Source organism: Lampris incognitus, chromosome 8 (assembly GCF_029633865.1).
Source record: "Lampris incognitus isolate fLamInc1 chromosome 8, fLamInc1.hap2, whole genome shotgun sequence".
Classification (NCBI taxonomy): domain Eukaryota; kingdom Metazoa; phylum Chordata; class Actinopteri; order Lampriformes; family Lampridae; genus Lampris; species Lampris incognitus.
The window spans coordinates 49,832,361-49,852,899 of NC_079218.1; the positions used below are offsets into that span (position 1 = coordinate 49,832,361).

The 20,539-nt window shown below is 49.0% G+C and overlaps 1 protein-coding gene across 2 annotated transcripts in view; it reads left to right on the forward strand.

Moving 5' to 3' along the window:
* dhrs11a (dehydrogenase/reductase 11a) overlaps nt 1–20,539 on the forward strand; it is a 42,783-nt gene that overhangs the window by 15,672 nt on the left and 6,572 nt on the right. For both annotated transcript variants that reach the window (XM_056284431.1, XM_056284430.1), the window contains exon 2: nt 19,269–19,478. In XM_056284431.1, the coding sequence (XP_056140406.1) occupies nt 19,269–19,478 (210 nt within the window). The remainder of the gene's footprint in view (nt 1–19,268; nt 19,479–20,539) is intronic.

Genomic DNA, 20,539 nt, shown 5'->3' on the forward strand with positions numbered 1-20,539 from the left:
GATGATGATAAGCCAATCATGTGAATGGATTGGCTTTGTTTTCTCGTAGGATTTGATCACAGTTTAAGAAGACATGATAAAGTGTAGTGCGTCGGTGAAGCAAACACACCAGATTGCCCGAAGAGCTAAGAGGTTATTCTATTTTGCAATTTCCACAAGCGGCTACAGTGGGAGGACTCCACTTTAATGCTGTTAGAGGCGGGGGCGTCCGGGTGGTGTAGCAGTCTATTCCGTTGCCTACCAACACGGGGGAACTTCCAACAGGACAATAAGCCAAGGCAGACAGAGAGTACCAGGGGATGACACAAAGGTTATTCTGGAACGGCCCAGCCAAAGCCCGGATGTAAATCCTATTGAAATTCTGTGTTATGACTGCAGAATAAAAATGACTTTCCACTGACATACTCCATCTAATTTAGTGTTGTTTTATGCTGGAACAAATGTACATGGATGAATGGGCAAAATCTCCAACCTAACTATACAAAGCTCATACAAGCATAACTGAGAAGACACAGCTGGAAATGCTGCCAAACGCCCATCTAAAAAGTACTGACCCTGGCAGTGAGTACTTCTGTACATTAAATGTATTTCTTCCATTTAAAGATAACCTATTGGGCGTCCGGGTTAGCGTAGCGCGCTATTCCGTTGCCCACCATCACGGGGCTCGCCGGTTCGAATCCCCGTGTTACCTCCGGCTTGGTCGGGCGTCCCTGCAAATACAATTGGCCGTGTATGCGGGTGGGAAGCCGCCTGTGGATATGTTACCTGGTCGCTGCACTAGCGCCTCCTCTGGTCGATTGGGACGCCTGTTTGGGGGGGGGGATTGGGGGGAGTAGCGTGATTCTCCAAAACGCTACGTCCCCTTCCTGAACCTCCTCACTGTCAGGTGAAAAGAAGCGGCTGGCGACTCCACATGTATCGGAGGAGGCATGTGGTAGTCTGCAGCCCTCCCCGGATCGGCAGAGGGGGGCGGAGCAGTGACCGGGACAGCTCAGCTCTCTAACAGTAAAAATACTGTTTGAGAAGATATTGGGAACAGCAATCTGTAGGAGTTATCTGATGACCTGTTGGCAAAGCTAAACTTACAGTAGGTCAAACTTGAGGAAAAATATCAACGCAAACTGATGTCAGCGTTGTGTTAACAAAAAAACACAGAGCATGAAAGATAACGGGTGTATGTATCTTTCAGGACCTTCACCTCGCCCCGAAGCTGTCCTTGCTGTAATTACACCAGTTTCCCAATGGAATTCAGATGGCGGCTGGCTTTGACCACGGTTTCACACTCAGTTGCTCGCTTTACTGCAGTTTTACTGCAGTTTATAACCTCCTTAAAGTTCAGCAGCTACCGGGCAGAGTGCAACGACTTGAGTGACCCGGGGGCAGCTACTCACGTCTGTCCAGGCACACAGAAAAAGAAAAGTCAATAACTTCCTGCACACAACAAATTGGAAATGTTAAATGACCAAATCGAAGACGAGAAATATCCCATTTTCTCATCTTCTGCCTTTAACTTCGGAACAAGGCCGAAGCAACGAAAAACTGCCCCGTTCTAGGCTTACTGATTTCGGATTCTACATTGGATATGAAATGATTGCATGATACACGGATAGGTGGTAACGATATATCAGACTACACAGGATTCAGAGACAGTTCTTCGCAGTATTATCACGCTTTGTTAATGCTTGCAAGCACAGGACACACAAAAGCATGGTTACCAAAGTGCGCGCCCTCCCCTGAGAGCGCTCCAACTTCATAGTAAGTAGGCGCACCCCCTTGTGAGCGGTGGCCATAGGGTAGTTGTTCAGTCTTCTGCTTCTTATCTCGTGTCTTCCAGCTCGCATGCCAGCAAGGCCCCTTCTCCAGTTGCTTTTGGTAAGCTTTTGCTACGCTCGATGAGTTTTTCATCCATCCGTCTGCTAACAGCTAACAGTTAACAATAGGCCTTTATTTGTTCACATGGAGAAGACACTTTATAACACCACCTTTGCCCTGCCCCATATGAACTTTAAGCGTTTATCTCAGCAGTACAGGCTAACGTTAAACATGGTATAGGTTATATGTGGTCAAAGATTAAAGGTAAGCAAACATATCCATCATATGGCAAACACATGATCATCTGAGCTCACAGTTCGTATGATCATAAAATTGCCCTCGCAAAAAGCGAGCGATATTTAATCACATGCTGACCTTACAAATATCAACACGTTTAACCAACTTCCTCCGGAAGCAGATGGTTCACATCCGTCTTCTGTATAACATAACTTCAATTACAGATGGTATTCCTCTACTGCTTGCATCACCTGGCAATGATTGCCCCAAAAGTTGTAGCAGAATTTTCAAGTAGTTATGAAGCAAATATCCTTTCTAGCTTCTTTTTAACAGAAGCGCATGTTGGACCCAGGAGGGTAGAAAAACTTAATGGTGATGAGCATCCACAGTGGCTGGCTTGGTTAACCACCTGTTCTGTTCATATATGACTGCAAAGCAAATCTCTAGAAATTAATGATGTCAAGACACATCTATTCTAGTCCCTTCAGGACCATTCAAGGGTCCATATCTTTCACCAGCATTGTCATTGCTTCCATTGTGTTAGTTACCTTGTCAAACATCATCTGACTGGCACAAACATTGGCACATCTGTGGCATGCTACAGAAACATGGCAGTGGTCTGCAGTGGGTACTGTTTCCATTGTGAGCAACTTGATGTATTTTCCGTGTCATCTTCTGTTGCAGCCTCTGCTCCCCGTCTCCCACCAGCCCATCAACTTCTTGTGTCCTTCAGCCTTTCCCAAATATAAGAACCTGTTGTTCTTGAAAACTGACAGTGCAACTTCTTACCCTATGTCTCACCTTGTCCCCTGGACTTATAAAAATAACGCCTCTTTGCTACTAAATCAGCTTTTCTGCACCTCCCCTGCCTATGGTTCAGTGATTCTCTGAGGGAGGATGGGGCCAAGCTTCAGGTAAATAAGAGAACACCGCACAGTTTCAGAGACAACAATGGCCTGAGGCTAGCTCGGGTCATCCAACTGAAAAACAACCACTTGATCACACTGTGATCCAAACCTGTTGGCCGGTCTTGCTGTACCCATTCCTAGTGAAAACTTTTGAACAAGCAGCGTGCAGTCACCTCTCCTTTCTTTCCCGCAATAGTGGCCATTCCACAGAAACTGCTCTTCTGGCAGTTACTGAAGCTGTCTACTCAACCAAAGCTGCCTTCAGTTCATCAGTTGTAATCCGCCTTAACCTGTCTGTTGCGTTTGACACAGTGAATCGCCAGATTCTGCTCTTGAGACTGATGGACTGGAGCTACGTTGGCATGGTGCCAAAGTGGATCTAATCCTACCTGGTCAAGGGGGTCATACCAAGTATCGTGGAGGGGTCAGGTGTCTGACATAGGTGTGCCTCAAGGCTCAGTGCCCAAATAACTCATTTTCACACCCTACACCACCTCGCTTGGGCCATTCATTGTTGGCATTGCTATGCCAACAATACCAAACTCGTGTCTTTCTTTTTTGCCAAATGGTACCGAGGCTTCTGTGCAGGTTGCTGCTCTCCTCACCTGATGGATCAGAGAGTAGCACCTCAAGCTCAGTTTGTCCAAAACTAAGTGACTTTTCACCCCTTCCATCCCAAGGAATATATTGATCAGGCTCTATACCTTGATAATCATACTGTGTGGATTTGCAAGGAACCCCGGGGTGATAATCAACAACCAGTTCTCATTTTTTAACAACACTTGGGCTGTCTCCTGCTCCTGATGCTTTGCTCTGGAGAACCACCATGCTACTATATACTATACTTATCAGAGTATGCCTCACATCTCCTGTTCCAGGCCCTGTCCACCTCTGTTAAACTATTACAAGCCACTTTTTGCTAGTCCCCTTGCATGTACAGTCAACCGCATCCCGGTCGCCGCTCTAACCCCTCAGCCAATCCAGGGAGGGCTGCAGACTACCGCACGTCTCCTCTGATACATGTGGAGTCGCCAGCCACTTCTTTTCATCTGACAGTGAGGAGCTTTGCCAGGGGGACGTAGCACGTGGGAGGATCATGCTATTTCCCACCAGCCCCCCCACCCCGAACAGGCGCCTCCCAACTGACCAGTGCAGCGACCAGGACACATACTCACATCCGGCTTCCCACCCACAGACACGGCCAATTGTGTCTGTAGGGACGCCCGACCAAGCCGGAGGTAACGCGGGGATTCGAACTGGCGATCCCGGTGTTGGTAGGCAACGGAATAGACCGCCGCGCCACCCGGACGCCCCAGTAATTGAGCATTTTTACCTGTGCATCAACGTGCAGTTTACTTGCCAACTGGGCAAAGCACACAACACAACCTACCATGGCTGCTCTTTATGCAAGGGCTGACAAGCCACGAAACTTTCAGAGCCCCACGATTTTCTCCATGTGCAACTGGTTTCAAACACAACCAGCACTGATAAGTGGTAAGTATGTAAGGTTCCCAAAACACAATCTAACACATTCAAATTGCTATCAGGATATGTTTTTATTTGGCAAATATGTAGGAGGTTTGGAACCATTTCACAAATGACAAGATGTAGGCTCAGCTGTAGTTGGAAAAAATTCTGTGTGGTTTAGAAGAAGAGAGGCAGAATCTGGCAATGGTGCAGTGGCAACACTTTTTTTGGGGGGGGGATTCTGCTGGGTACTGTGTTTATCTGACAAGCTATTAGCTGGGTCAAAAAGTTGCAAAGCTTATGGCTCCTTGATACAGTTGAAATCCTTCCATGTTGACATTAGGTCCTTAAAATCAGTTTGAAATCCAGAGATATACTCTCATACCCCCCCCCCTCCACACACACACACACACACACACACACACACACACACACACCTTTAACACGCTAACACACATGCACAGAGACGTAGACAATTTGAACTGCGTAATTGGTTTCAGGCACCCTCCATTCATACTCTGGTCTCATGGGCTCCCCTGTCAATAGTTAACTACACCAGTTTGTTTCATTCCCCGTCCTTGACCTGTGCAGTACTCGCAGCCACAGCCCTTAAAATCATGTTACTTATAAAAACCAACCATTTTTTGTCATTTCAAAAGTAGTGGCAGGAGCCTTCCAGCACATTTGTAGCAGGCTTAGTTGAGCGCAAATATTTGACAAAAGCAAAATCACAGCCCAACTTGAAATAACTAACCATTTAACTGGACTGGGGAAAGATATTTGCTTGTGTAGAGCAGCGGGTTTCCAACCCTCCCTTTTTTTGGTACAGACTTCATTACTTGTACAAGGCCTCAGAGAGTTGACTGTGTGTGTGTGTGTGAGCTTGGGGACAAAGCCAGCATTGTCCTCTCCCTGCCATGTACACTGGATTGCTGCTATAGTTGTGCAAAACCTGGCATGCTCTCAGTGGGGGTTGCAGGTCTCCATCACTAACCAATTGTTCTTGACTTCCTTTTGGTGTTAGGACTTTTCTGTATCAGAAGATGAGGCGACGAGTAGGATGAGCATTTCCCCAAGAGCGGTGTTCTTATTAATAGCAGACCAGACATTGCTCCGGTGAAATAGAGAACCAAATCCAGGCCCTTTTGTCCCCATTCGGGCAGTTTTCTGCACGATAAAAGACAGGAGAGTGTCGTGATTGTGGCAGCAGCAGTACTCGTGTGTGTTGTCAATGAGGATATAGCGTAGGCATTGGGAACAATGAGCTAGACGGAGACGTGTGGTCACCATGGGGTATACGCTGGAATGGAGAAAGGATGCCTGCCTCCAAGTAGCAGTTCCACACTGTCATTAACTCTATAGAAACCCCCTCCTGCCACTGGGACAAGTCCAGAAACCCCCTCCTGCCACTGGGACAAGTCCAGAAACCCCCTCCTGCCACTGGCACAAGTCTAGAAACCCCCTCCTGCCACTGGGACATGGTCTGCTCTAGCCAGTAGAACATCTCCCTGCACTGACGAGCCTGGTGCTTGTGGTTGCAACAGTTGTCAAGGAATCCTTTTATTGGAAAACAACTGAGACTAATAATATGGGTTGATATTTTTACGTACGCTTAAAGTACAAATCCTAAATTGCAAGCACTGCTGTTATCAATTTTATTCTTTTCCAACCTCAGCTGCTCTCTTGGCCATATGGCCCATACATGCAAAAGCGTATAGTGGCAGCTTACCTTGCACAATGTGATGTTGTGGGAAAATGGTTTTGAACTTCAGTCGGAGACTTTTCCATAGAATCATCTCTAAAGAAGTAGTTGCTTCTTTTTTTGTTGTTGTGGAAATTCAACTGGATTCATAAGGCCCTGGCACACGTTGGGCCGCCAGTGAGCGTCTGTGACCGTAGTTTTTGCAGCGTGTCCCGCACTGTCGGCACTAGCCGGACCCCTGTCGGCACTAGCCGGACCCCTATCGGCACTAACCGGACCCCTGTCGTCACTAGCCGGACCCCTATCGTCACTAGCTGGACCCCTCTCGTCACTAGCCGGACCCCTGTCGGCACTAGCCGGACCCCTGTAGGCACTAGCCGGACCCCTATCGGCACTAGCCGGACCCCTGTCGGCAGCTTTTCAGCCGATTCAGCATGTTGAATCGGTGGAGCCCGTCAGTGAAAGAGATCACTCTGATTGGCTGTTCAGCTTAGCGAATCAGTGCTAAGCTAGCGAATCAGGGCCCTCGGCTGTCATCTTTGCGGCGTGTTCAAGTGCTACCTTTTGGCCCAGACGGCAGGTGATGTGAGGCGAAGCGTCAGTCGGCGTTCGTCGCCACTAGTCAGTTTGGTGTGTCTGGGCCCATAGACACTGGTATAAAAAGACAATATTCTGGGTATTTGATTTATTGAATTCATGTACCATTTGGTAACAAACAGCTTATTTTCTGAAGATATGTAAAATGTCTTAAGTATTTATGAGGTCCACTTTTTGTCACAGTAAAGACTGGATGTACTGGAGATGGACAACAGTTGTGTAAGCTTGGTAAACCAGAGCTCCTCAGTGCTTTGCCAGATAAAGGTTGATAAAGGGCCCCTGGTCTGGGTTGAAAAGCAGCAAGTATCTGCTACACTTCAACATGCCTACCTGCCATAAATCTCCTGTCAAACTGTCGGTGATGCCGCCTTGGTCGGTCATTTATTATTCATGAACCAGCCAACCAGTCAGTATCAAACAGCCTTAATGCAAGTAGAATTGCCTTAAAAGTGACATTATCTCAACCAAGGACTGTATATCAGAATATGAATATAGCCTCATAAGTACTGGAATATCATAATAGTACAGTTACTCATAAATACAGCTCTATTTGCTGCCATTTATTCTGGTCTATTTGCAACCCATGGACATTCTGGTAGAATGTCCCTTTTACATTTTTAGTTCTGTATATGCTTCTTACACACACACACACACACACACACACACACACACACACACACACACACACACACACACACACACACACACACACACATATATATATATATATATATATATATATATATATATATATATATATATATCCGTCCATCCATCCATCCATTATCTGGACTACTTATCCTGCACTCTCAGGGTCACGGAGATGCTGGAGCCTATTCCAGCAGTCGCTGGGCGGCAGGCTGGAGACACCCTGGACAGGCTGCCAGGCCATCACAGGGCCGACACACACACACACACACACATTCATATCTAGGGACAATTTAGTATTTGGGCGGCATGGTGGCACAGCGGTTAGTACGGTTACCTCACAGCAAGAAGGTCCTGGGTTCGAGCCCCGGGGTTGTCAAACCTTGGGGGTCGTCCCGGGTCGTCCTCTGTGTGGAGTTTGCATGTTCTCCCTGTTTCAGCGTGGGTTTCCTCCGGGTGCTCCAGCTTCCTCCCACAGTCCAAAGACCTGTAGGTCAGGTGAGTCAGCCGTACTAAATTGTCCCTAGATGTGAATGTGTGTGTGTGGGCCCTGTGATGGACTGGCGGCCTGTCCAGGGTGTCCCCCCCCCCCTGCAGCCCGATGACTGCTGGGATAGGCTCCAGCATCCCCGCGACCCTGAGAGCAGGATAAGCGGTTTGGCTAATGGATGGATGAATGTAGGCACATCTGTAGGTTGTCATATTTGTCTTGCTGTTGGGCAGTTGTTTGAAGACTTTCTCTGCCGATGGCCTCCCCCACTTCTCAACTTGGGCACGGCTTTGTAACGCCATTAAGTGCAGCTTTGTGCCTATTCTGGAGGAGATGTGGAGGTGCTAAGTCATGCTTTAAAGTGAGACATTTAAATAATGGACGAGGGCATTTTTCTTTGCCTTCACATCTGTGTTGGTCGACTTGGCCCAACAGAGTCCTGAGTTCTGCCCAACATCCACTGTTTCTATGAGAAGCAGTCACGGTGGTTTACCCCCCCCCCCCCCCGCCGCCGCCCTCCCTCAGGTTGTGAAGGGCCTGCCAGTCCCCAGCTGTCTTACCACTAACACGTTTCACACCGGCAAAGATTTGAGCTCCCCGTTCCTCCACCGGCTTGTTTTGTTCATCCCTTTTAAAGTGAAGTTGTTATCATGATAGTGGCATGTGTGTGATGTAGGATAAAGAGTTTGAACTTTGTGTTATTGAATCCTACTTAAATGTACAATGCGATGACTCGGCGGATCGTCTTTACGACCGTCCGTGTCTTCTTGCTGTGTCAGTAACTGTTGGTTGTGAGGAAGGATCATTAAATCACTGAGGTACCGTCTTTGCACCTGCGCCGCAGGTGTTTTATTTGCTGTCAATTTTCCCCCGAGCTCATCTGATCGCCTCGTGACTCGCTACCTTTTCTCTTTACCCATGCGGAACATTTTCCCACTGACTTAAGGTTTTCCTCTTGAGCTGTGAGCAGACAGATGCGTATCCATCTGACAATCCATCATGCTCCCTGAGATACTGCACCAGAGAGTTTATAGTACTTTCACATCCTCCTCAACATACCCTTTTTTAATATAGTAAGTATAGCATCGTTCACAGCTAAATACTTGGGGTCGACTGTCCAAAGTAACGGGGAGTGCAGGAGAGAGGTGAAGAAGAGAGTGCAGGCAGGGTGGAGTGGGTGGAGAAGAGTGTCAGGAGTGATTTGTGACAGAAGGGTACCAGCAAGAGTTAAAGGGAAGGTTTACAAGATGGTTGTGAGACCAGCTATGTTATATGGTTTGGAGACAGTGGCACTGATGAAAAGACAGGAGGAGGAGCTGGAGGTGGCAGAGCTGAAGATGATAAGATTTTCAGTGGGAGTAACGAAGAAGGACAGGATTAGGAACCAGTATATTAGAGGTACAGCTCAGGTTGGACGGTTTGGAGACAAAGCAAGAGAGGCAAGATGGAGATGGTTTGGACATGTGTGGAGGAGAGATGCTGGGTATATTGGGAGAAGGATGCTGAATATGGAGCTGCCAGGGAAGAGGAGAAGAGGAAGGCCAAAGAGGAGGTTTATGGATGTGGTGAGGGAGGACATGCAGGTGGCTGGTGTGACAGAGGAAGACGCAGAGGACAGGAAGAGATGGAAACGGATGATCCGCTGTGGCGCCCCCTAACGGGAGCAGCCGAAAGTAGTAGTAGGAGTAGTAGTAGTAGTAGTAGTAGTAGTAGTGGCACCGTTCACAGAGCAAGGTCACAAAGTGCTTCACAAGAGTCAAATTGTTAAAAAATAAGACCATAAAAACAGTAAGCAAAAAAACGATAAAACGAGCAACGAACGACAATATACAGTGCATAAGCCTCAACGCTGCAGTTGTGGATGTTTTGAAGGTGTCGCCTATATGTGCTTGTTTCGGGATGGGCATCAGCTTGCTGGGATAACACCCATTAGGGATTTAATTTCCTTAGAGACCAAGTCAAGATGGACCCATGTGATCTGTGCTTTTCAGCACCCCCTAGTTGCTATGACACCTGCATGCCCCTGTTGGGGTCAGTTGGACCTCCGCATGTAACCCGTTCCTAGATGGGGTTTCAGCTTGTTGGTGGATTAGATCGGCCGCTTTAAGAAGCAAAACGCGTCAGAAATCACAGTGGAAAAACAAGCTTTTCAAAACATTTCCCTACTTAAACTGCCCAGTGCTGTGACAAGACACTTGATTTGAGCGGTTGAACAGAAAACACCAGTAAATCATGTTGAGAATGACGAGGTCGAATTCAGAAATCAAGGTCTAATTCAGAAATCAAGGTCTAATTCAGAAATCAAGGTCTAATTGAGAAATTATATTTCCAATGTAAATGTAGTAAGATGAAGCTGGAATTTGTTCAGCCTCTGTGTTTTGGTCGTTTGTAATTCACTAATCTTTCAGGTTGGGGCGTATTGCAAAACAAACCATACCACCATGAATGCTATGTGCTAAATCTCACGTCAGCTCATGTCTCTTGTCAGTCAGACTCAGAATACTTTATTCATCCCCGAGGGGAAATTGGGTAAACTCCATTTTCTGTAGTTTTTCAAAACTAATTTTGATGCCTAACTCAACAGCAACATGTTTTTTCTGCTCTTTCCCCATATTGGACCAAATGTCAACATACAACAGATCTTTTTGGGCTACTATGTATTTCTACTTATATTTTCTTTTTATTTTGTTTAATTCAGGACTGTCATAATAAGAATTGATGATGCCACCAAAGATAATCAATAGAGTGAATGGGAATCAGAAACACTTGATTTGTCGTTTCGTTTCATGCACTTGCACACAACGTGAAATGAAGCGAAGCATCGTTTTCCCCAGCCCACAGCAGTGCCACGACAGACAAAAACACACACCCAAAAACTACAAGAACACATATATCCAAGCTGACACATATATCTAAACTAAACAACAAACAATCACTGACCCGGAGAACCAACGCCAGCCAGGGCGACTGTCAGAACTGCCGGTCTGCATGGGCTAGCAGTTAGCTTAGCCTGCCCCGCTTCCGCTTCCTGTCAGACCGCCCTCGGTGTTTCCTCTTCGGCTGCAGCTCTGGTCAGGGCCGTGATCCTTGGGCCCAGCAGACCAGGTTCCCTCAGCCGATCCAACGCCAGCTCTCCCAGCCAGACACCTTCGACACACCTCCCCGCACTCCACACGATGACGCTAAAAACACAGTCAAGGCTAGGCGAGGCCGCCGCCAGTCCGCCCTCGGTGTTGTCGGAACTGCCGGTCTGCATGGGCTAGCAGTTAGCTTAGCCTGCCCCGCTTCCGCGTCCTGTCAGACCGCCCTCGGTGTTAACCTCCTCGAGCGCAGCTCCAGGCAGTCTGTCCTGCCACCAGTGCTGGCCGGTATGGAAAATAATCTTGGTAAGGTAACGTATAACACTGAACCAAGACTAGTTTTCAGATAATGCTCCCTCAAATATTTCAGACCTCATTTTGTGAGAAAACAAAACTGTGTATCACAGCATGATGTGTCCGAATTGCTTCTCAATGCAGTACAATTGAACAACGGCGAACAACAATATTGAATTATTTGCCCGGTCTGAGCTACCTCTAGCAACGTTAGTCTACTTCATGCTTGTGTTTTCATATCACAAGCTCATCCGGGTGTCATACGGTGTCTGAGCGGGTCAGACAGCTGGGTGACCCCTGCGAGTTCTCCCCCTTTCTACCGGCCCTCAGCCGCCCTGCCTGAACCTGTCATCTCTACAGGTGCGAGCTTAAGTGCCTCTTATGTTCCCTCCCAGGCCTCCTGCTGAAACGGGACGTTATGATGGTGTGACGCGGGCTGCTTCCTGCCCTGTCCAAGGACTGAATGAGAACACTTGGGGGGTCGGCGAGTCGAATCCCCGTGTTACCTCCGGCTTGGTTGGGCGTCTCTACCGACACGATTGGCCGTGTCTGCGGTTGGGAAGTCGGATGTGGGTATTTGTCCTGGTCACTGCACTAGACTAGCGCCTCCTCTGGTCAGGCGGGGCGCCCCCCCCCCTGGATTGGGGCAGATACTATTGGGGTGAAAACTGAAACAAAAAAACAAAAGGACTGAATGAGGCTGCATCACATAGACACAGCGGGTTCATCAAGTTCATGTTTAGAGAAGCAGAAGTCTGGCTGGCTGGCTGGCTGGGTGGTGGGGCTAAGGAGAAAGAAGGTGCACTGGTTGCCAAGTTCGGTTTGTCAGCGGCCACTTGTTTGATATTGGAAAGATTGTAGGGCCTGCTCCAAGTTCCAAGTCTGCATACTGAGTAGACGTGGCTTGATTTGAAAGGCTTTTTTTTACCCCGTACAAGCTCCAGTAAGACTCTCCCGTCATGGGTTTGCAACAAGTAGATGGAGGGCCAACTGCACAGCAAGACGTTGGTGTAAAGAAGACGAAGAAGAAGAGAAAAAAGCCACTATATTTTGTCGTTGTACAGGTTACAATGACATTGGTTCTCTGCATTCAGCCCACCCTACTGTATAGGAGCAGCGGGCAGCTGCCGCGCCCGGGGACCAGCTCCAGTCCTTCTTTACACTGCCTTGCTCAGGGGTGCACAGGCGGCAGTATTAACCCTAACATGCATGTCTTTTTGATGGGGGGGGGGGGAAACCGGAGCACCCGGAGGATACCCACGTGGACATGGGGAGAACATGCAAACGTCACACAGAAACGACCCGGGTTGGTCTGGGGTTTGGACCCGGGTCGGCCTGGGGTTTGGACCCGGGTCGGCCTGGGGTTTGGACCCGGGACCTTCTTGCTGTGAGGCAACAGTGCTAACCACTGGGCCACCGTGCTGCCAAGAAAGCTGCAAAGGTCCCACAGAGACTGTTTTTTCTTCTTCTCCCCAATTGTATCCAGCCAATTACCCCACTCTTCTGAGCTGTCCCGGTCGCTGCTCCACCCCCTCTGCTCCACCCCCTCTGCCGATCCGGGGTGGGCTGCAGACTACCACATGCCTCCTCCCATACATGTGAAGTCGCCGGCCGCTTCTTTTCACCTGACAGTGAGGAGTTTCACCGGGGGGGGGGGGGGGTAGCGCGTGGGAGGATCACGCTTAATCCCCCCAGTTCCCCCCCCCCCGCAAACAGGCGCCCCGACCGACCAGAGGAGGCGCTAGTGCAGCGACCAGGACACATACCCACATCCAGCTTCCCACCCGCAGACACGGCCAATTGTGTCTGTAGGGATGCCCCACCAAGCCGGAGGTAAAACAGGGATTCGAACCGGCGTTCCCCGTGTTGGTAGGCAACCGAATAGACTGCCACGCCACCCGGACCCCCATTCCCACAGAGACTTGAAGTCCGATCGCTGGACTCAAAGCCCAGAGTGCTTACCGTTACACCACGGGACCATAGTACATATATATCTACTTTCGGCTGTTCCCATTAGGGGTCGCCACAGCGGATCATCACAACCCTCATTGGGAAAACATAAGGATCTGGCTTGTGTGTGTGTGTTTGTGTGTGTTTGTGTGTGAGAGGAGTCGCCCTCATGCCTATGGCGAGAGCGGGGCGTTTGTGCTGCGGGCCAAACGGCTGAGCTGACGGCGCCGCGTCCTGTGCTGAAATAGCACACCGCGGAGATCCACGCCGCTTCGCCAGAGAGCCCTCAGCCCTCAGTGCGTTTCGCCTGCAGCAGTCGCGTTACAACAATAAACAAGGACAACGCCGGTGCAGCGTTTCTGACTTCAGGCCCCGTCCGTGCACCACCCGCGTGAGCACAGAGGAGAGCGTGAGACCAGGCCACCGTGTTTTAATGACTAGCGGGGGGAAAACCGAGGCTGCACCCTCCTCGTTGGCACGGCGGCTGACGGGGCCCAGTTCGCTCCCTTATTTACACTAAGGCCCTCCTGTCTCTGCCTGGGCTTTGTCACACAGCGCTGGAAAATGAAACCCTGCCACACTGGTCGCCGCCGTTGGTTACACAACACCTGGCTGCCTGCTCCATCCCCTTTTTCTTCTCTTGTTTGTTTTCTTTTTTTGTTGGATTTGAGATCCAACCGTGCCGGCTCAGAAAGAGCTTTTAACATCCGCGCCGCTTATTCTCGGGCGCCTGCCAGCTGCGGCGATTCGCTCCGTGGTTTCACCAAACTTCGCTCCGAATACTCCGGGGGAAGGCTTCAGCACCCACGTTGCGCGTCGCCGCTAACAACGTGGCTTCGAGGACCGGTTTCTGGCGCGTCTCAATCTTGATCAGATGGCGCTCCGGGAGGCGCCATAAAACCTCCCTGGTCGACCTTTAGACCTTTTGGGGATAGCCTTTCCTTGCGTGAGGAAGCGATAATGGCCCCGCCGTCCCCCTTTCCCTCTGCTGTAGTCGTTGGATATAACCCACCGTGATAGATTTTAGATTCGGGGACCGAAGGGTGTCCAGAAGGGCTGAAACGAGACGAAGCTTTGTTAATGATAGCTTCAGGGAAAGGAAAACACTTCCTTAGACAAACACCTTATGAGTCCAGGAGGTCAGCCTCAAAGGACGTGTCGGTGGATTGGCTTCAGGAGCTGTCTGTCGGCGTTACACAACAGAACCTTGTATTTCTTTTGTGTTTTATTTCTGGCTTTGGGAGAGAGTTGCTTATATTTCTTTGCCCCCCCCCCCCAAATTGTACCTGGCCAGTTACCCCACTCTTACGAGCCGTCCCGGTCGCTCTTCCCCCCCCGTCTGCCGATCCGGGGAGGGCTGCAGACTACCATGTGCCTCCTCCCATACATGTGGGGTCGCCAGCCGCTTCTTCTCACCTAATGGTGAGAACAGGCGCCCTGGCTGACCAGAGGAGGCGCTAGTGCAGCGACCAGGACGCATACCCACATCCGGCTTCCCGCCCGCAGACACGGCCAATTGTGTCTGTAGGGATGCCCGACCAAGCCGTAGGTAACGCGGGGATTCGAACCGAAGGTCCCCGTGTTGGTAGGCAACGGAATAGACTGCAACGCCACCCCGGACGCCCGAGTTACTTATAGCTCAAGTTATTGCTGAGCTGTTGAAGGTAAATGGACTATCACATGTGGTTTGAGTTTTAAGGCGGCCCTTCTGGTCGGCACGTTATTGGGTGCTGTCTTAACGTGACTATCAGCGATTTTAACTTTGAACCTTCTTTTTTAATAATATCTGGCCAAACTCTTTTCTACATCCCAACAGCTATCCGGTAAGTAGATGCACTAAGAAACAAATCTGGTTTGTGGCAGCCCTGGGTGCTGTAAACAGAGAGGGAACAGTTTCTCTGTACTCGCGCCTCATCAGCCAATCAGGAGAGGTCTTTGCAAGCCGGCGTCTCCATTGGTCGCTACTTGCTGTCAATCAGTTTGCGTGTTCACCGGCTTCGTGCAGCCCGAAGTGAAGGGGGCAGGTTCTTTTGCAGGATGTCTTCAAAATAAAGCCCAGAATTGCTTACAGGTACTTTAATTATAATATAATCTTTTTGCAGTTCCCCCCCCCTCCTTCACATCGTTCTCATTTCTCTATTTTCCCCCCTTTTGTCTTCTTTTCTCTCACTCTCTCGCCCCTGGCCTCCCCTCGTTGGCACACTCTTTCCTTGTAATCACTTGTACAGCAGTGCTGATAATGAGGATGAAAATGTGTCATGACAGGCCAAATTGTATTGAGCGGATATGGTGGAGGAGGGGTGGTGGAGGTGGAGGTGGAGGTGGAGGTTACTGACTGAATCCTTAACTGCCCATCAGTGCAACGTCTTTGGAGAGAATGAGAGGAGGCCCACTGACTTATAAATACCATCCCTGTTTTGTCTGTCGGACCTCCTGAGTCAAACTCTAAGTCTGGAGCTCTCTCTGCCTGCCACACTGTCACATTGATCTGACTCAATATAGCCAGACTCCCCATTTGAAGCCTGTCACCTTGCAGCACATCTTTATTTTTACCTCTTTCCCATTCACATAAAGGGGGGGGGGGTGTCTGTTCTTTGTGTTTTTGAGGGGGTTTTTTTTGTACTTCTGTGGCTTCTCAGTAGTGTTCCCTGTGTATTCAAATCAGATAACTCAAATTTTAGGATTTTTTTGAGTGGCCTCGCTCAGTGCCGGTGTCAGAAGATGGCGGTGTGAAGTCACATTTGCGGCAGCCTTACCCAGTACCGTCCATGCAGTGTCTTTGTCCACGTTTGCGTCTAAGTTTTGTTTTTGTTTGATGGCTGGCAGAGCTGGAGCTGGATCGGCTGGGAGAGCGGGACAGACTAAACTAACTGCAAGCCCATGCAGATCTGCAGTTCCCGATAACACCGAGGGCGGTCTGGCAGCGGCCTCACCTAGTGTTGACTGTGGTGTTTTTGATGTGGTCGTGAAGAGTGCGGGGAGGTGTGTGAAGGATGTCTAGCTGGGAGAGTTGGCGCCGGATTGGCTAGGAGAGCTTGGTCTGCTTCGTCCGGTGGGCCCGGGGACCACGGCCCCTGCCTGGAGATGCATCCAAGGAGGAAACGCCGAGGGCGGTCTGACAGGAAGCGGGACGGGCTAAGCTAACTGCTAACCCATGCAGACTGGCGGTTCCGACAGTCATCTTGGCTGGCGTTCGTTCCCTTGGACAGTGATTTTTTTTTTGTTGTTGTTTAGTTTGGATATGTGTGTTAGTTTGGATATGTGTGTTCATTGTTGTACTGCTGTGGGCTGGGGGAAAATGGCATTTCACTTCATTTCATGTATGCACGTGCATGAAATGAAACGACAAAGTGTTGCTGATCCTGATCCTGATCCAAATGTATAGTGGAGTGACTATACCAGCCCTTGTTGAACAGTGAAGGTCTCTGTAAGAGTGTGCTGCTCAGGTACAGGAGGTCCGCCTGTCTCATGCACCCTCTACCATCAGAGCAGAAATAGAGAGGGGACGCCATCCCTGACAGATAAAGTTATGCAACGTGATGAGCGTTGTCATTTGGTTTTGACTGGATCCCGCCGCTGATGCTGTCTGAAAGTGCAGTGATGTGATTGATTGTGTTCAGATCCAGCTGAGCAGAGCCAACAGCGATTACGGTCAGCTGCACAGTGAAATTACACCTGGCCTCGGTCCTGCAGCATTCTTCCCAAAGCCGCCTGCATCACTTTAATGACACTGTGCGAACATGTCACGGGGTTACAGAGAGCACCGTAGGATTTATTCACAGATGTGCTATCTCCCTGGCCCCTATTTTAATCTGCTGTGCACATAAACATAATTAAACACTTATTTGTGTACGTGGATTTGTTAGATTTCTTTTCGTGCTCTGTCGATCACGAGCCCACGCCGACTTGTTTTAATGGAACTGTCCTTCCCGTTTATGAGACATCGAATCGCTTCGACGTTATTTGTTGGATGAGGGAAAAAAAAGGCGAACTCCATCACAGATTCGAGTTCCCGTCGGGAATCGCTCTTCATGACACCAGTCTGTAAACAGCACTCCCTATCAGTCACATGTAGCGCAGGAGATATCAAGCGACTTAACCTCTGCCCGGCTTGCTAGCTAGCTGATAATGCATCATTCTGAGGCAAATTCCCAATTCAGGCGTATCTGGAGAAATGACCTATGTCAGTGAGCAGATTGTCATTTCCTTGCAGCGCTTGCTCTTATCGTAGCTGTGCAAGTGGTGAGGGAGGAGGCAGAAGCAGGTGGGGTTAAATTTGTTTTATGTGAGTCGGCAGCTTATGAAACGATCCTGTTTGGGTATATTTCACTCTGATCTGTCTGCCGGTAATAGTATGCATGATTATTTTACCCGTGCGGCAATCGGACTATTACATATTCACTGAGTCAGCATGTTGGTGTGCCGTTTCGTACACACACACCACATATGCCAAGGAAATTAGCCTGTGTGTACTGCTGATGCATTTCCTGGCCTGTCTTTTATTTTGTTATGCCATATGCTGCACAGTGCTGCAGGCATGGCCAGGAGGAACATAGCTAGCAGGTACCAGGACACACACACACAAACACACACACACATAGTCACAGCCTGACACCTCCTGTCATTTACATTGACCTCAACAAGTCTTGTTCTTCCTGCCCTGCCACCCAGCTACCATTGGTACTCTCAGCTAATTCTTGAGCATCTAGAGCAACTTGACCTCCTCTTCACAGTAACCTCCCTCCCTTAGTCCAGAGGAGCTTCACGGTCCTTGCTTGGTAAACAAGATTGTGATCTTTTTGCGACCACACCTGTCTGACACGTTCTCTGCGGCTTTATGCCCGCTGCTCCTACCCTCCCCCAAGAGCTTGCCTCGATGCCAATCTCTCGGAGGAATTAGGAGAGCTCCGGTTTACACACTGCGGGCTTAACTCCTGCCGAGCAGAGCCGTATTTCTTGAACCCCGTACGTTTAAACTTTTGTGACTTGAGGATAGGGCGTCCGTTTCCCCTGCAGGGGTGTCGCTTAGAGACATGCAATTTAAGTGCTTTCAGCAGAGAAAAGTGTCAGAAGTGTCTGAGTGTTTTGACAGCTTAATTCAGGTAATGCCATCTCTGTGGATAATCCCGGTTAAACGGCTTAGAGAACGAGCGGGGAGATCTGGCCACGGGTGGTATGGCTCCTAGTATGAGGTTTCAAGCCAACTCGGTTGATAACCGGTAGATTCTACACAAGGTTTTCAGCTGGGTGTGCGGTATGTGCATGTCTGTGTTGAATTATTGTACCTGTCTGGACTCTGGCCATGGGCAGGACTTAGTGCGGGTATGCAGTCCATTTCCTCAATGTCTGTTCACTTTGGCTGGCGAGATGGGAGAGGCTCTGCTGCTGTTGCCACCCCCGCCCTTATCATCACCCACCTCCCCTCCAGGGGGAGACATCATGTGACGGATGTAGCTGTGCCTGGCAAGTGGGATCTGTGTCTGCTCGCATAAAGCCCTGCTGTCCTGGACAGCCAGCTGACCTGGTTGGGGTTTGGACCGTCCGCCCGTCTGCAGCATGATCATGTCAGCCGACTGTCAAAGCCTGCCCGACTCTGAGAGGGCGGTAGACATTACACGTTTACACATGGAGGGTCATGGTTTTAACCTACATATATTTGGTCATGGTCAGTTCCTGTACCCGTTGCATCATCCTGCCAAGACACAGACAACATGACTGTTACACTGCAGTAGGTTTTGCGCTACATGAGGATGCTATATAGATTGACTTGAAAATGCAGTTAAAACGTCTTTGGCAACTAACACAACTTGCTCAGACCAAAGCAACAGTTTGTCGTCCTGTTGATTGTTTCTGTGGTTTCGTGTCCTCACAGATTTCTCAGTGAATCTGTCTATAGGGTGCTTCTCATGGTACTGAGAGGTAATTGTGGTACTTTTGTTTAAGCTGTTTTGTTTCACTCTCATTCTTGATTTTAACCAAACTGGCCGCCTGAGAAGAAACGGGGTCGTCAAGCATTGGAAAATCCTTCAAATCGCGCTCCTGCACAGTTGCATTCATCGGTACGTTTGCCTTGTGTCTTTCAGAAGCTGGCGGCAGAGTGTCAGAGCGCAGGCTACAGCGGCACGCTGATCCCCTACAAGTGCGATCTGTCCAACGAGGATGAGATCCTGTCCATGTTCTCGGCCATCAAGACATTGCACCAGGGGGTAGACGTGTGCATCAACAACGCCGGCCTGGCCCACAACGAGCCTTTGCTCAGCGGCAAGACGGAAGGCTGGAGGAACATGATCGACGTGAGTGTGTCCCAGATGCACGGACATGCCCGTCTGCGTTATGCAGCAAAATGGTGAAACAGAGAGAAACTTTGCAGTTAGGGAGCATAAAACACGGATGAATTTTAAAATTCCACTTTTGTTTTTTTTTTAATTGATATTTTGGGGCATTTTTTTTACCCTTTATTAGTTAGCAGCAGTGAAGAGGCAGATAGGAAATGGGGATGGGGGTGGGGGGGTATGACATGTACCAAAGGTCGCCGGCTGGAATTGAACCGGCGACAGTTGCGATCATGTGGCGTGCGCTGTAACCATTTGGCTACAGAGGCGCCACAATTCCCCCTTTAAGTGACCAGGGGCCTCATTCATCAGTCGTACGTACATACAAACGTGTTCTTGCACACCGACGGAATTTTTAGCCCTCCAGATTGTTTGACAGGCAGCAGCAAAGCCTGGTGGTTATCTGTAATTCCTTCCCCCCAACATCTATTGTGTACCTCTTGCAAGGAGCAATCACTCAGGCTTGCAAAGACACCAGTGTTAGCTAGTTGGTGTCTAAATTCAGGGGTTAGCCAGATTCTACACTGGTCTGTCAGACAAAACTCAGGGCTAAAAAAAAAATCCCATGGGTGTGCAAGAGCAAATTTGTACAATTGATGAATGAAGCCCCTGAAGTGGATGACTTTAGCATTGGAAATGAAACAAAATCCATCACTTCACCATTTTTCCTTAATTTTGACCATTTCTCTTGCCTTTCCTCTGTGTCTGTACAAGGCTGCTTTGATTAGCCAAGTCATCCGTAGTTTAGAATGATGTAATTCAGGGTTTTCCTCTTGCTGTTAAAATGTCCTTCCACAGCATATTCAGTAACAGAGTATACGAGGCTTATCAGCAGCCGAAAAGAACATAAGATTTATGATTCTGAAGTGCAACAGAAATAAAAAAAAAAAAAGCATCGTCAGCCGTAGTTGGCTACATATTTTTTCATTCATGTACTCTTGTTTTTTTTCGTCTTGTTAGCTACTGGTTTTATGTTCATTAAAACAGTAAAGCTCCTCATCCCGGTCACAGAACAGAGGGAG